This window comes from Galeopterus variegatus, unplaced genomic scaffold (genome assembly GCF_000696425.1).
Source record: "Galeopterus variegatus unplaced genomic scaffold, G_variegatus-3.0.2 Scaffold6, whole genome shotgun sequence".
Lineage (NCBI taxonomy): Eukaryota > Metazoa > Chordata > Mammalia > Dermoptera > Cynocephalidae > Galeopterus > Galeopterus variegatus.
The window spans coordinates 624,903-642,792 of NW_007726117.1; the positions used below are offsets into that span (position 1 = coordinate 624,903).

Sequence of the window (17,890 nt, forward strand, 5' to 3'; positions counted from 1 at the left end):
AAAAAAAAAAAAAAAAAAAAAAGGTAGTGGGAATCAGTGACATCCATTACAGCACTTGTATACCTGGTTTCTCTTTGCTTCATTTTTTTAAATTTCTCCAAAGTTTCTAGTAGAAAAAGCACAGGATACAGCTATTTATGATATTACATTTCTTGTTCTATCTGATGTCTTTATTTTAAAACTACGTATATGTTATTATATAGTTGGATGAAGCAAAGATTATATTAATTTGCCTTTTATTATTAATAACTAGATTTTACCGAGTGCTTTCTCATTTAAAAAGCACTTTCCCACATTTCTCATTTAATCCCCATAACAGTCCTGAGGTGGTAGTTACCATTTTACATGAACCATTTTGCTCAGTGAACATGAGGAAATCCAAAAAAGGTAGTTTTCTTAGGTTGTAGTATTCTAAAAATACACTGATCATACTATATAATTCTGACTTTGAATATTATAAAACATTTTTGTCTTCCTCAAGTTTCTCTCAGTACATACTTTCTCCCCAAATCTCTGATGATTATTTCAGGTGTGGTACTCATCCCAGAAATAGTCTTCCCTCCTTGAGGATGAGACAGTCCTAAAAGACAGCATTTCCTCACTTAATGCACCCATGTTGGTCACAGTGCCTGTCGGGGAAGAGTGGGAAAGAGGAGGGTTAGAGTCCCAGGAGACACAAGTGAGCTCTTATGTTCCTTTCACATATAGTTACCAGGAATGAATGTGTGTTGGCATTTTTACACCACTTCCTTCCTCATTCTGCAACTGTGTCCTTGGACCGACAAGACAAAATAGCGTATTAGTTAAGAGCCTAAATCTGGAACTAGACTGCCTGTTTTGGAATCCTGGCTCAACACCCCCTCTTTGTTTTCTCATCTGTCCAGTGGGATTAATAATAGTACTTAACGTTATGGGGTTGTTGGTGAAATAAATACATGTAAAATACCTGCCCCTTAGCACCAGTATCATCATTCCATGGATACAGTGATTGTGTTTACTGAAACAAAAATCAGTTTCTGTCTAGAAAAATATTATAATTCTGGGGCAGGCAGTCAGAATATGTGACATTGTGTCTATCCTGAGTTTTTAAGGGTATGTGATTTTCATACCTTTAAAGTATAGTAAAGGTTTGGGAAATGTGGGGAGTTGGCATAATTTACTATAAAATTTAAACTTAGAAATATCAAGGGTCTTCAATCCTAAATCAGTATATCTGCATTTAATTGTTGATATTAATCTGGCTATAGTTCAATAGGATATTTCCACAATGAACTTAATCAAATTATTTTCCCGTATAGGAAAATAATTGCCATGCTCTTGGTGTTGATTGTTGTGCAGTCATGTTAGAATTATGTTTTGCAAGGAATCTACAAATGGAATTAATATCTTAGTAGAAGCAGAGAAATAGTGTTCTAACATTATTACTTACCTAGTAAAATTAGCTTTCTTAGTAGGAAAAGTACACAAGGAGTTACTTAAATGCAAGAATGAAGTTAATATTTTTAACATTTTTCCTTAAGGACCAGAGTAATGCGGAGAAGCACGCAGATGGAATTATAGTAAGTTTAATCTAATCTTTTTGTTTCCCTTTACTTCTGCAGAGCATTTTAACCAGTCATGTCAGGAGAAACCTGAATTTCTACTCATTTTCAACGCATATTTCTCTTTTCACCTGCTCTCTGCTTTTTGTTGTTGACTCTTGCAATTTTCCTTGAGCTCCTAAAATCCATCTTTCAAGCAATCATTTGGAGGGGAAATGACAGTCTTCAAATTTTTCTAAGTGTTCATATTGAATCACTCTGCATGTGTTAATTTGGGCTAATCATGGTATGAAAACTCAGCTTTTACTATTAAATAAGGTATAACTCAGTGCTGCATTTCTTATCAAACTTCTTTTTTTCTCAGATGCAATCGGGGAGGGGTACAATATTGAAACATCTTAATCTGTTTAAATGTTTGTAGGTTCCTATTTTCTTTTATTTTAGATTTTGTGTATTGGGTTAACTATCATTGTTACTGTGGTATACACTGCATTTTTGTTGGAACAAATTACAACATTAATTCTTTCCCTTATAGTCATTTGCCTATTCTTTCCTTTCCCTTGGCTTTTACCCTTCCCTTATATGCAACTTCCCCTCTAAAAAGAAAGAAGAAAAATTTATTGTATTTCCCATCTGGAAATAAAAATTAGAGTTTGAAGGTTTGTAGTTTGTGCTACTCTACTTTTATGTTAACTGAGTGACTTCTGTTCAGGCTGTATTTCTGAACAGGAGGCAGCCTCTTTTTTTGGTCCTGGACTTTGCAAATGCCAGCTTGTCTGAGATCTGGAAACACATTTTGTAAATTGTCAAAAACATGATTATACTTGAAAAGATGAACATGTTATCTTTATATTTGGTTTAAAATGAAAAAAAAGTTGTTAAATATCTATGTTTAAAATTTCTCAAGAAAGCAGTTATAAAAGAAAACATGCTTGAAATTTGAATTAAATACATTGGAATTTTTATTTCTTTGTTCAATATGTGAGCCATGGTGATAAAATACAATTATATGGTACAAATGCAATATAGTATAATACCTCTTCCTGAGATATCACTAAAGATTGTGAGGCTCATGGGAAATGATTTTATGTGTTACCCAGCATTTCATGATCCCCAGAGACTCGTAAGGAGAATTAGGTTGGCAGTAATATTTATCTTTTTTCCCCTCATAGCCAAATTACTTATTTTAATGTTAATAGACATCGTTTTATAAAGCATACCAAAAAGGTTTGATCATTTGCAATTAAAAACATCTAGAATATTTATACTCAGAAAATTTAAACTTATAGAAAACAAATGTATTTGAATCATTTGCTCAGGGACTGTGGCATTTTTCCTTAACAGTTTTTTTTTTTTTTTTGAAGAAAGAAAGAAACTCTTCATGGTATAGGAGCCAGACTGCCTGGGTTTAAATAACTGCCCTGCCACCATTTATGACCTTGGGCAAGTTACTTAATCTTTCTGAGTCCTAATCTCCTTATCTATAAAGAAAGCTGAAAGGTTTCTACCTCAGAAGGTTGTTGTAACTGGCTGGTTAGCTCAGTTGTTAGTGTGTGGTGCCAATAACACCAAGGTTAAGGGTTCAGATCCCCATACAGGCCAGCCGCCAAAAAAAAATATGCTTTTTGTAAGGTACAGATAATGCTCAGTAAGTTTAATAATACTCAATAAGTTTAGCTATACATATGTATAGCTAATTATACTTATATGTAATTTATTATATATTGCATGATTTTCATTGATGTCGCAACAGATTAGGGCTGACTCTTATTTGTTTGCGCTTCTCAAGCTCTGCACGTTCATTTTTAAAGTAAGGTGTAGAATGTAATTTGACATATTTTAGCCTGAAGTTGATTGACCAAGGACTGTAGATAAGTGTAAAATAGTTCTTTTTTTCTATCAACAACAGCAACAAAAGATTGAATACTTTGAATATACATGCTGTCAAAAGACAAAATTACAACAAATTTAATTATAGATCTAATTAACATTTATTTGCAATTCATGAATTGGGCCAGCCTCCATTCTATAAAATAGAATGAGAGCTCCCACTAGGCAATGGCATAACAGTGGGTTTTATAAGGTGGGAACAAGGAAACAGAACAGTAGAAAAAAAGCTGATTGGTTTACATCAGGTTACTTTTCTTATGAGGGTTAAAGCAGAGAGGACTTCCTTGTTACGCTGACCCAGGTAGACTGGAATCTCCTGTTTTCAGGGAAAAAATGTTCTACTTTGGGACCTCCGGCTGATTGGTTTACATCAGGTTACTTTTCTTATGAGGGTTAAAGCAGAGAGGACTTCCTTGTTACTCTGACCCAGGTAGACTGGAATCTCCTGTTTTCAGGGAAAAAATGTTCTACTTTGGGACCTCCTTGCTTCCTTAGAGTTTCAGTTTGATTATGTGGCATTTAGCATGAAAGACTTCATTTAGGTTTGGTCTGGTCTGTTGGGGCCTAGTGCAGGAGCTCAGTTCAAAACAATAGCCTCCCGTAATTTTTAACAATGCAAAAAAGTCTAAAACTGTTTTCTTTGGTTAACAACCCTAATCTTAGAACATTTCATCTGGAAAACAAAAGATTACATCTAAAAGATAAAATTCTTGTCCCTTGTCCTGAAGTTATTTTATTTTTTGGTCTCTTCAATGGAAAGGGTTAAGGAGGTGATATATTCTTATTCCTATGGATCAAAAAATAATGGTGGGATTTTGCCTTTGTAAATCACTTGGAGTCCTTTGGAGAAAAGCACTATGTAAACAGGAATTTATTTTTAGAACAGCTACAGGACTTGTTGAGACACTTATTTAGTTATGGCTTGCTTCAGTATCTGAAAATAGAGTCAAAGTAATAACCAGAAGGCAATCAGAGACCATATAATCCAAGCTCTTCTTCATTTTACATACTGAGAAACTAAGGCCCATAGAGGGTAGGAGACTTAAGGAGCCCAAGGAATTAAAATTTCAGGTCTTTGTTTCTGTGCTTTTCTCAGTGCTTCAAAATATTTCCCACTTAACTAGGTTTTTGATTATTAGTGATTGTTTTCAGAGTGTCTTCTAAATATCCTTTATTTTTTCAGTTAGAATATTTATGGTGTAGTGACAAGAATTAGAGTTCTTGCGTTCAAATCACTTGATTTAAGAGATCTGATTTAGTTATTTTTAAATATTTATGTAGAAGGAGGGTTTTACTTAGTATTTAAAAATTTTTTGACTTAGATATTAAATGAGAATGCTACAAAAACTTTACCATTGTCTTAGTTTTCGTTGTTAGGTGCTTTTAAGTTTCTGCAAGTACTTTTTGGGCTTATTAATTAGCAAAGTATTTCTCTTATAATTCTGTTTTAGTATTTTCTGTTATAAGCTCTACCTAATATATATTTGAAGATTAGTTTTCCAGATCAAGGAAAGGTAAATAACTTACATTTTTATTTCTTGGGTTTGTCCAGTTTAGTCTCTAAATGGTGGATCTCAACTTTACACGGGCAAAGACCTTGATTTAATATCTGCCCACTCCCGCTCCCAGCCCCCCGAGCCAAAAAACATTAGTAACCTATGGAGTCTTGTTTTTAAAATGCTGTCATGCTGTCAGAGTAATTTCTTGGCTTGGAATCAGAGAAACCTGGACTTATTTTTCCCCCAAAATTATAACCATATTTTTTTTCCTTCTAAATTCTCAAAAAGAAAGCCATCTTCCTCACACCCTTCAATTGGAAGATGCATCTCTTTGAATTTAGTGGCTGTAAAACTAGACAGCTATACTTTGCTATACGCAGTCATGAAAGGTAGCAGTAGTTTGGGATGGAAAGATGAGATCCTAATGGTGTAGGCCCATTAGCTAGCCATAGATGTAATGTTTATTAACACCAAAGTAAGGGAGAGATAGAGAAACTCTCAAAGGTAAAGAAACAATATTTGTGGCAAATTAAGAATTCGAGAAGCACTGAATTGAATTGAGAGGTTCTTACAATTTTAAGCTACTAGGGCTTCTCCTAGTAGCCCTCTGTTTTTATCTCCTTCCAAGTTTTTCCATTTAGCTTAACCTTCTTTTATGGCAGATTCATTCATTTTCTTTCCTTACTATGCTTTGTTATAAGAAACGCACACACTTCTCTGTGGAAAAAGTGGTTTATTTTCTTCTTTGCGTTTTGACCAACATATCTACATAGTTACCCTCAGGATTTTGCTGTTAGAAATGTGGGCATTTCGGGCCGGCCCGGTGGCGCACTGGAGAGTGCGCCGCTTGGGAGCGCTGCAGTGCTCCCGTCGAGGGTTCGGGTCCCATGTGAAGACCGGTTCCCGCTCACTGGCTGAGCGTGGTGCGGGCGCAACACCAAGGGTTGCGATCCTGTTGCCGGTCCCCGGTACAGGCGCGACACCGAGGGTTGTGATCCCGTTACCGGTCAGTAAAAAAAAGACAAAAAGGAAAAAAAAAAAAGAAATGTGGGCATTTCATTCATTCGGGAGGGTCATCATGAAAAGGGCATTTAATTTAAAATAACTATACTGCATTTCTTTATCTCAGAGTACTATTAATCCTGTAGATGCAATATATCAACCTAGTCCCTTGGAACCTGTGATCAGCACAATGCCTTCCCAGACTGTCTTACCTCCAGGTAAAGTATTCGGAAAAATGTTCCATAGATTTATTGATGAGAAAAAACTTAATTTGTGTGGCTGTCATAGTAATCTTAACTTTCTGTTTTTTTGTTTTTTGTTTTTGTTTGTTTTTAATAAATGAAAGGAATCACAGAAAATAATACAGCTGAAAATGAACTGGAAAAAGATGATAGTGTTTTTTGGTATGGGGGCTTTTGAAGTAGAAGGGGTTTTGGTTTTTAAAAGTGAGATTGAAGACAAACATGGTTACTAAGACTTGAATTAGCTTATGGAACAGAATCCCATTACTCAGATTTTATGGCTATCAAGGAAAACTTAGTATATCTTAATCTTCCTGCACTTAAAAAGTCCAGGAATTTTCTATTTGGGGTGTTTATAGCTTTGAACGATATAAATGGTTTATTTGTGGTGGATTTTAAGATAATGAGAAAGGGAAGAATAAAATATATAATGCCTGCTGGTAGGTAACGTCTGTATTTTTAAGTAGTGCAATAAATACTATTTTTTAAAAAACCGGCAAAAGAAGGCTTAGGGCCAACACCCAGCTATGCTGATTCCTTTTGCCTTTTTGTTGCATTCAACATTTCTGTCTTCTCAGTGGTGGCATAGTGAAGCCAGCAATTACCATAAAAGGGAAAATCCTTTTTAAAAGTATTTATAAGTATGTGAAATCCTTTTGTGAATTTTTACTCCTTAAAAGAATTAACTTGGTATCTCCCAGGGTACTAAAGAGGAGGTATATGTCCCATTTCAGATTATATGTGGTTTGAGGCTCAGAAACACATCATCAGAAGCATTTTTTGGTTTTACAGAGCAGTTATACTGGGATATTGGCCTACCATAACTGCTGTTTTGACATCTTGCCTGTTGTCTTACTATTCTGTCGCATGTTTAAGAGGCTAGGAGGTCAGCAAGGATCAGTAGCTTGGAACTCGACTTAATGGAATATAGTTTCAAAAATTACTGATCTGTAGGATTTTGAATCTCAAACAATTGCAGTCAACAGAGTATGTGCTTGGCTGTTTCTCTAACTTATCTCACATGTTCAATATCTCCTAGAACCTGCTCAGTTGTGTAAGTCAGAGCAGCGTCCATCTTCCCTACCAGTTGGACCTGTATTAGCTACCTTGGGACATCATCAGACTCCAACACCAAATAGTACAGGTACAGATTTGTGTAATTTTCTTACTTCTCATAACTCCCCATTAACATTTGAAATTTGTGTTTGACTACAATGGGGCAAAGGTTGAAGAAATGTCTATTTCTGTTGAGATATCTTAGTTTTATCATTACAGTTCTATACATGAAGTTGTTAACTGTGATTGAACCAGAAGCTTTAGTAAGTAATTATAATTTAAATCAAATAAAATATTGCAGGGTTTTATTTGTTTGTTTACCTTAAGATTTATTTGGGGGATCTATATTGATTTTTTTTTTTTAATTTACTTAAGTTAGACTTGCACACTTTCTTACTAGAAAGGAATCAGACAATACAGAAGTAGATAGAACAAAAGCTGAAAGTCCTTTTTACTCTCCCCCCAGTCATTTGCATACATGTATGTACATATGCACCTTTATTGTATATATGTTGTTTTTGTTTTAACCTAAATGAGGTCATGTGTTTCTGTGACTTGCTCTTTTCATTTAATAGAGAACATTTATGTAGCTTTTCGAGTTTATGTAATTAGGTCTACAGCGTTCTTTTTACAACTGCCTGGACAGGTATTACCTAATTTCCACTGATGGGCATTTAGGTTGTTTCCGATATTTTCCTGTTTATAAGCACAATACTTCAGTGATATCCTTGTACAGCACTTTGGCACATGTGTACTTTTTTTAGGAAACATTTAGCAGTCTTTCACCTTTTTGACAATTTTATACGCAGGAAAACCACTTTGTTTTAATTTCCATTTTCATAATTCAGACTTACCTTCTTTATTTTTCTCTAATTTACAGGGATACTATCAATGTTAGACATTAGATTTATTTCTTTTTTTTAAAAAGATATTGAATCTATGTGAGCTACCTTTAGAACCAAACTCAAGGAAGCACTTAGTGCTTTTGACCTTGTTAAAACCTTGGAGGCCAAAACCACAACCACTCTTGAAGAGGTGGGAGGTCAACAGTCTATTCCTCTGCAGATTTCTTTCCTGGGTAGGACTTTTCCTGTGTAATAATGAAAAATTACCATATGATTTTAGCCCATTTTAAAATTCGAGTTAGTAAAGGTACTGATGCTATTACTTTTGTCTTAATATTTAACAACATGAGCAGATGTCTTCTGAATTTTGAAAGAAAAATGTCAATAATAGCTCTGTTACTTAAAACTCCTGGGAAAATGCAATTTGAATGATGATGCTGAAATGTTTTGGCTGACTTCTGTAGTTCATGAATCATGTCACTTCTTATTCATTTAAAAAATAGTACGTATATGTATGTGCATGTGTTTTTTAAAAATAAGGTAAGATTATGTTGGAATTTTACAGCAACCAAAATTTGTCTGTTTGGAAATATATAAAACTAGTTACAAATTTTGCAAAATGAGGGGCTCTTTCTTGTATACATTAAATTTTAGTATGAATTATTTCAGAACATAAAGATTACCTTCTGAAAATTATTTCAGAAGAAGGTATTCAAAAAATCTAACATTTTAGAGTAGGTGAATTTAAAGCAATTTTTAAAATTAAATTAGTGTGGTTTATGTCTTGATTTTTCATCCTAACTTTTTTTTTATCTTCTCTACCTTTCTTTCCTTTACTTCTCTCACTAATAAATAGAATAAAATCAATAAGAAACAACTAAGAAATAATGTTGTTTGCTCTCACACAGAAGTCTCAGTTCTTTTGTTTGCAATTCCCATTCAAACTCATTTTCTTAAACATTTTCAGTTGTGTGTTCACCTGGAGTATTTGCATGTTACATAATCGTTTCTAATTCTTGTTCTATTTTTTCCTATTCCAATAAGAGCAAGTTTCTTTCCCCTCTTATTTCTTCTGTTGGGGAAAAAAGGAGACTTTAAAGTTATTTGCTAAGGTGAGCTACCTTTGGAATTTCAACAATAATAAGCATTACCTTTTAGGAGGCAAATTTTTGTGTTATGTCTTTAAAAAATCGTTGTGAACATGGCAACTAAGTGTGGCAGACTGGTTTGTTCTTTTCCATAACTGTTGAACCATAGATACAGGAATGGACTAAAAAATCCATGGGTAGCTCTAGATACATTTTTATTACTGCTATTTCTTCCAGAATTATGGTCTTGGCTTTTGGATTGCCAGCAGAGACTTAATTAACTTTAGTCATCACCAGGCATCTGTAGTAGATTGGCTGACAGCCTTTAAATGCGCAATAGATTAAATTGATCTCAATACTCCATTGGTCTATTTGATACTTTCTTGTTCTCACTTTATTGCTAGACAGTGTACCAGATGATCGTCTCAGAGATTAGATAGTAGTCTTCTTTCTCTGAATCTCCATTAATTTCCATTTTTTTAGTTAGACTGTTTAGAAATAGAAAGAAGGATGTTCTTCCTAGTCTTTCCTTTTTTACATGCTTCTCCTAGTAGCCCTCTGTTTTTATCTCCACCTAGGCTTAGGAAAAGAAGTGAGGAATTTGGATGGTGTGTGCTCAGGTCTTTGTGCAGAGTTTTTGTATTTTCCATGTGACTGCTGAAAAATATTGACTGATATGAATCTGATATCCTGAGCAATATTTTAATGTTCATAGTGTCTTGATATTTTTCCCGTTTTGCATTCCCACTGTCTCACTGCTTCATTTTTCATACAGTATAAAATAAGAGCCTAGGCTTCCCATTGGTAATGGTATCTATGGTGGAACTCCCAACACCAAAACTCACATAATCAAAATAGCTTCCTTCCTAATACTAAAAATAAATTAACATTTAATTAGTGAATAGGGACATATCATTTTAAAAAATTTATTTAAAAGACTATGTCTCCATTCTGTAACATGATTTGCCTTTTTCTTCGTCTAGTTTAAATGTTGATTTCCTTTACAAATAGTATAGAGATTTCTAGCAACTTAACCAAACTCTTCCTTGATTTTAGAAAGGTCTGCTTTCACTCATCTCCCTGATCTTTTCCACTGTATCACCAACATTTTCCTCTAATTCAAAACTTTTTAACTTCCTAGGCAGTGGGCATTCACCACCTAGTAGCAGTCTAACTTCTCCAAGCCATGTCAACTTGTCTCCAAATACAGTCCCAGAGTTCTCTTATTCTAGCAGTGAAGATGAATTCTATGATGCTGATGAATTCCATCAAAGTGGCTCATCCCCAAAGCGCTTAATAGAGTAAGTAGATAAAAAAAAGTGTGTATTTAAGTGACTCCTGATTTTTAAAAATGTAGTATGATTTTGAGACTGATGTTAATGACAGACTTGCCTTATAATTTATTATTTGAGAACATTAAAAAGGACATCTTATTTTTAATTGGCTTATTGAGCAAAGCCAGTTCTGTGAGAGGTTTCATTTTACTTCTGACTTAATCCAAGTGGAATAAATAGCATCAGGTATAGTAATGTGCCAGTGTTGTTGAACTGTGGACATTTCTGTAGCACTAACATTAGGAGAAGGTCCAATGAGAGTGAGGAAGCTATGAAGCATTATACAAATAAGAGGTTACTGTCACTTATTTTTGTGTTAGAGTGGAGATAATCAGCACCTGTAAGTGAGGCAACATACTAGATGGAGGGATGATACAGAGGTTAAAAAGAGAGGCCCTGCCCTCAAAGAACTTATAGTCTACAGGGGGAACAGATAGACATTTATAATGTCCTAGTCCATTTGGGCTGCTATGACAAAATACCATAAACTGGGTAGCTTATAAACAACAAAAGTCTATTTCTTACAGTTGTGGATGTTGGGAAGTCCAAAATGAAGGTGCTGGCAGATTTGGTGTCTGGTGAGGGCCTACTTTCTGATTCACAGATGGTGCCTTCTAGGTGTGTCTTCACATGGTGGAAAGGGCTAACTAGCTCTGTAGGGTCTATTTTATGATAACACTAATCCCATTCATGAGACTACCAACTAATGACCTAATCACTTCCCAAAGTCCCCCACTTCTTAATACTATTGCAGTGGTGATTAAGTTTCAATGTATGAATTTGAGGAGGAAACAAACATTCAGACCATAGAATATGGTGAGGATAAGCATAGAAAGCCATGGGACATTTTGAAGTCTTAAGAAGTCAGAGAAAGATTCCCAGAGGAGGGAGGGAAGATGTGATCCTAAGGTGAGATGTGGATCAGTAGAGAGAAGGAAAATAGGGGTGAGGAGAGGAAGGGAAAATGGAAATGTTCTCATGCAGATGGCACGTTGTTAGAAAGGTCTGGAGGCAAAGGGAGCTTGGTTTCTTTGAGAAACTCTAAGTAGTTTAGTATGGCTGAAGCATAAGGTGCGGTGAGTAGTTAAAAAAAAAAAAAAAAAGATGACAAGAGCCAGGGCATGAAAAAACTATTTAGCCTTTTAAGAATTTTGAACATTTTGGGCCAGCCCCGTGGCTCACTCGGGAGAGTGCAGCGCTGGTAGTGCTGAGGCCGTGGGTTTGGATCCTATATAGGGATGGCTGGTGTGCTCACTGGCTGAGCGTGGTGCGGACCACACCATGCTGGGGGTTGCGATCCCCTTACCAGTCAGGGGTAAAAAAAAAGAATTTTGAACATTTTCTCATGAGTCATGTCAGTTGCTTGTCAGGTCTGCCTTTTAGAAAGATATATTTGCCTGAATTGTGTAGAGTTGAATGCAGGGATACTGGATTACAAGTAGGGAGACCAGCCAAAACCTGGTAGTGAATTAAGAAATGTAGATGATCTAAGCTAAGGTGATAGTATTGAGAATGGAGGGAAATGCATGGATTCCAGAGATATTAACCAGGCAGATTTTGACAGATCTTGATATTAGGTTGATAGAGTTTGGATGTGTTGTCCCCTCCAAAACTCATGTGGAAATTTGATCTCCAATGTGGCATTGTTGGAAACTGATTGAGTCATGGGGGCAGATCCCTCATGAATGGATTAATGCTCTCCCTGGGGGAGGGGGGATTAATGAGTGAATTCTCGCTCTATTAGTTCCCATGAGAGCTCGTTGCTTAAAAAGACCCTGGCACCTTCTCTCTCTCTCTCTCTTGCTTCCTCTCGCCATGTGATCTGCTTGTACTCACCGGCTGCCTGCCACTTTTCACCATGAGTAGAAGCAGCCTGAGGCCCACACCAGATGCCGCTGTCCCATTATCGAAAGCTAAATAAACCTCTTTTCCTTATAAATTACCCAGTCTCAGGTATTTCTGTTATAGCAACACAAAACGGACTAAAACATAGGTTTTCTCTCATTAAAAATTATTTGACCAAGGTAAGAGAGCACACTCATTGGCTTAGGCAGGAGTCAAGGGCAGCCCCTCTGCCCAAAGCAGGCAGGAGCCAAAGGCAGCCCCCTCCATCCAGAAGCAGGCATGAGAGTACACCCAGGAACCTAGGCAGGAGCCGAGGGCAGCACCCCAGCCCAGAAGCAGGCAAGAGAGCATGCACCTAGGCAGGAGCCGAGGGCAGCACCCCAGCCCAGAAGCAGGCAAGAGAGCATGCCAAAAACGCCACTTCGACGCAGTGGCCCACCACAGCCACTGCCACTGCTACCACCACCGCCACAGCCATGGTCCGTCAGAAATGAAGGAGAAATAGTGTATTTTTCAGACAGACAAAAACTGCAAGAGTTCACTACCACATGATGAGCCCTACAAGAAATCCTCAAGGAAGTCTTGCATCTGGAATCCAGAAAATGATAATCATTACCATGAATACATAAGAAAGAACAAAACCCACTGGTAGAACAAAAATGCAAACAGGAAAAAGAAACTAAATCTTACCATCACAAAAAACCATAACAATGTAATAATGCCCCTGCTTTATTTCTGGTTTTAGTGATTTTGGTCTTTTTTTTTTTTTTGGTCAGTCTAGATAAAGGTTTGCAAATTTTATTGATCTTTTTAAAGAATCAACATTTGGTTTTGTTGATTTTCTCTATTGTTTTTTAATTCCCTGTTTTATATATTTCTGTTGTAATCTTTATTTGCTTTTCGTTTAGTTTGGTTATCTTTTCCTGTTTTCTTAAGGTAGAAGTTTACACTACTGATTTGAGGTTTTTCTTATTTTTAATATAGATGTTTACAAGTATAAATTTTCCTCAAAGCACTGCATGATCCCTGCATCCTATAAATTTTGATATATTGCACTTTGATTTTTATCTCAAAGTACTTTCTAATTTTTCTGTGATTTTTCTTTTTACCCATTGTTTATTTAGGAGAATGTTGTTTAAAGTCCACACATTTGTGAATTTTCTAAATTTCCTTTTGTTATTGTTATTGTTATTGTTATTTGTTATTTCTCTGATCTTTGTCTTTTTAAATGTATTGACTTGTTTTAATAAAATATAAATAAATTTTTTTACATAAACAATGCCAAAAAAAATTTGACCAATTTTGCACCGTTTAATTTATGTACCATTGTACAGTAAAGGTTTTAACTGGCATTTACCTGATAGCTAATAAGCAAAATACTTTTCAGCCCTAATGGTATAAAGGTTGCTATGGTTAATTAAGACTTTGAATTCTGGAATCTCAGAAATAATGAGTTCTAAATCTGTTTTGCTTCAATGGTGTGTGACCTTGGTCAAGTTATTCAACCTACATAATCTTCAGTTTCCTTATATATAAAATGAAAATAATAATAGCTTCAACATTGAGGGGTCATTGTGAATATTTAAGTGAGAATAATGTTAAGTCAAGTGCTTAATATAGTATCAGGCTCATAATAAGCACTCAATAAATAATAGCTGTTATTATAGAAAACAAATATTTATTTGCTTTCATTTTACTTGTGTTGTAGATGTGGTTGGATTAGTTTTAGTTGGGTATTTTTTCCAACTCTACTGCTTTCTCAGGGGCTGGTACTATTGCTATAGTTTGGGTTTTGCTTTGTAAGATAGTACGAATTTGGAAATAGTTATGTGTTAATTTTCAAGCTAAGTACCATCATCCAGTCCTTAAACCTCAAACACTGGTTTCTTCTTATAAGAAATATTGTGTAGGACTCTAGTTCTCTTAAGTGTGCACATGAGTTGAGAAATATGGCATTCGTAAATTGCTTCATAACTGCTCAAAATCTCAGCATTTATATGGAAAATTACTATATTGTTTCATGAAGTTTTATAATTTAGTGGATCAAATTCAGTTTTTGAATGTGGAGAAAATGTAAAATATATGCAACGTAGGTGAACACACATGGTTAAGACATGGGACTTAAGGAAGGGAGGTTTGAATCCACAACTCAAGGAGACCAGGTTAGCAGAAAGGGTTCGCTTTAGCATATTGGTTTCTTTTTTGTAATGTTGTATGTTGGGAAATAAACTATTGAGAAACAGCAGTTTGCCAATAGAAATTTCACTTTAATTTTGAAAAAAATATTTTTTTGTGATAGTGGGGTTAAAAGAAAATAAGCATTTAGAAGAAAATTCCATAGTAAAAGATTATAATTGATTTTTGCTTAGTTTGTTCATTGTTTTATTTAAACAATTAAAGATAGTTTCTTACTAGAGACATTTACTGTTGTTCTAAAAAAGTATGCTTGTTCTAGTAAATGGACTCATCTCTGTATCTTCTGAATGCATGTAACTATATTCAGTAAAAGCTTGAAAATATGTAGTTAGTGCCTTCCTTATAACATCACTGATAGTCTCTGGCCCCAGTTTAAGGGATTCTCCTTAAATTTTTATGAAATGGAAACATTTAAAACATCTATAGAAATAGGCATATATATGAAGTCATCTGTAGTCTCTTAGGCGTCTCCCTTTCCTCCCTCTTTTAAGCTTCCTTCTCTGTGTTCTCCCAGTACCCTACCCTATAACAGACACACAGTTCATGAACTTCCCATTTGAAAGGATCCAGAGTTAAGTTCTATTTCAGTAAACCTACTCTAGGTTCCTTTTCTTTCTCAGTTACTCACTTTCCATAGCTACTATAATCTTAAAGACCAAACTGGTAGGGACTGCAAGTGTTTCATTTGGTCAGCATGGTGTTTTGTTGACTTGTTTTTTTGTTTTGTTTTTAAAGAGGCTTTAAATCTGTTCAAATTGGGAATGCTGGCTCCAATTCCATATTATCTTATAACCTGTCCCTATTCATATATTTATGTTCTTTGCCTGGCCTCTGTAGGTATTTCAGTTTATTACACCTGCTGGTCATCAGCTGCTACCACTAGTTCTGTTTTTTTTTTTTTTTTTAAACTCATATCTATGTTATACTTTACTTATTGGTTTTTAATCAACATACAATGTAGTTGATTTTCATGTCCCTTTACCAATTTCTCCCCCCCACCCCCACATCAACATCATATCTGTTCACTTATCTTAACAAGTTCAAGGAATTATTGCTACCACTAGTTTTCTCACTCTCAGGTCAAGTTTCTATCTACTTTTGTATTTTTTTCTCTCTGAAGGAAGAGAATTTGAAAGCAAGTCCTTTCACTATTCCATTTTTAAAGACCTATAGTAATGATAGCTTCTTTGTGAACTATGTTATTGAGTAGTGTGGTTTACACATTTATAAATTAGAAGAAAAGTACATCTTGTAAAGAACTTATACTTTGGAACCAGACATGCATTTAAAATGTATCCATGGGCCAGCCCGGTGGCACACTGCTACAGTGCGCCACTTGGGAGTGTGGCGGCGCTCCCGCTGAGGGTTCGGATCCCACGTACAGGCCGGTTCCCGCTCACTGGCTGAGCGAGGTGCGGGCGCAACACCAAGGGTTGCGATCCCGTTGCTGGTCCCGGTCCGGTCCGGGCGCGACACTGAGGGTTGCGATCCGTTGCTGGACACGAAAAAAGACAAAAAAAAAATAAAAAGGATAAAATGTCTCCATTATTTACCAGCTATATGACCTCAGACTTGTCATTGAACCTCTGAGCATCTATGTCTTGTGAGAGGGATTATGCCTGCCTTATAGGGATGTTATGGAGAAACACAGTATATGACATAATAAATTATTATTATAATTAAGTTCAGAGCTTTTCATTTTTTGATATCCTTTATTTATGATTTTATGCTTAAATTCTAGGCATTAGCCCATTACAGATAAACCTTTCCTGTTTGCATATATGTTGTCATTGTCTTTAACTATTCTTTAAATCCTTTGTCCTAAACAAGGTAAATTGTGGAATGGCTGTAAATTTATCCATTTTTTCCATTTTGAGCCTTATTGAGTATTTCACATAACCCAGACATGGTTTCTAACCATGGATAAGAAGAAAAAGCACAGCATAAATAGATGTGACCTTTGGAATTACGTCTAAAATAAAACTCATGTTTTATAGGATTTGGGGTTTTTACATCAATTGATTTAAAGTATTGACTCTATTTTGGGGCTGGCCCGTGGCTCACTTGGGAGAGTGTGGTGCTGATAACAACAATGCCACGGGTTCGGATCCCTATATAGGGATGGCCGGTTGGCTCACTTGGGAGAGCGTGGTGCTGACACCACCAAGTCAAGGGTTAAGATCCCCTTACCGGTCATCTTTAAAAAAAAAAAAAAGAAAAAAAAAAAAACATATATATATAGAGAGAGAGAGAGACTGTATTCTGATGATGTATTATAGAGCCACAAACATTTGAAGATAATTTTCATTTAGTTTTCTCTTATTTAATGATATTTTGATTTCTCTTACTTAGACAGTATTTGTCATTGCCTCTCAAAACTGGTGAGGTAGACATTAGTTACAGTACCTTGTGATGTGTATTAACTGAATTATCAAAGGAGCAATATTTAGTTATCTAAGGATTTTTTTTTAATAGATGAAAAGGTAACTAACCAGGGCAAACTATGTTTACATTAGAATACATAATACATTCTGATATTAAGAATATTCTATTATTCTAGTGTTCTAATACAAGCAAAACCCAGATGATTTTTAGGGCAGTGAAACTCTTGTGTATGATACTACAGTGGTAGATTCTGAAGAAACTGAGGCCAGATATGTAAAATAGAGTTTATTTGGACTAGGGCATTGCAGTGGGAATGCACATGCCATAGTAAACTGCGTATTCAGGGAGGTAAGGAAAGACAAAGGTTTTTAAAGGCAAAAGAGAAAATCACACGTAATTTGTTTTGAAACAAAGAGAACGTTGGTTACGGGTTTGTCAAAGAAGTTGAGGCCCATTCATTAGTGGAGACAGTGTCAGGCAAATATTCTTGTATATCATCAGCTAAGCTGTCCTTGTGACTCATGTAGCAAGTTGCAGTTTGAAAAGTCTTTGGCAGGGCCGGCCCGGTGGCGCGCTGGATAAGTGCGCTGCTTGAGAAGTGCGACGGCGCTCCCGCCCGAGGGTTCGGATCCCACATACAGACCGGTTCCCGCTCACTAGCTGAGCGAGGCACGGGAGCGACCCCGAGGGTTGCAATCCCGTTGCCGGTCCCTGGTCCGGTACGGGGGCAACACTGAGGGTTGCGATCCGTTGCCGGACACGGAAAAAAGACAAAAGACAAAAAAAAAAAAAAAGAAAAAGAAAAAGAAAAGTCTTTGGCAGAAGTTTGTGTTACACGCATACGTGGGTAAGAGTCTCTAGTGGTTCTTATCGTATACGTGAATGCCCTCCCTTCTCAGCATACTGGCTTTATTTATTTATTTTTTGTAAGTCAAGGGTTAAGATCCCCTTACCGGTCATCTTTAAA

At 35.9% G+C, this 17,890-nt stretch overlaps 1 protein-coding gene across 1 annotated transcript in view; it reads left to right on the forward strand.

The window, feature by feature from the left end:
- The window catches only part of OSBPL9 (oxysterol binding protein-like 9), a 175,778-nt gene that overhangs the window by 139,629 nt on the left and 18,259 nt on the right, over nucleotides 1-17,890 (forward strand). The window contains exons 9-13 of the mRNA XM_008580444.1: nucleotides 1,521-1,559; nucleotides 6,060-6,150; nucleotides 7,214-7,318; nucleotides 10,305-10,464; nucleotides 16,891-16,919. Of these exons, the coding sequence (XP_008578666.1) occupies nucleotides 1,521-1,559; nucleotides 6,060-6,150; nucleotides 7,214-7,318; nucleotides 10,305-10,464; nucleotides 16,891-16,919 (424 nt within the window). The remainder of the gene's footprint in view (nucleotides 1-1,520; nucleotides 1,560-6,059; nucleotides 6,151-7,213; nucleotides 7,319-10,304; nucleotides 10,465-16,890; nucleotides 16,920-17,890) is intronic.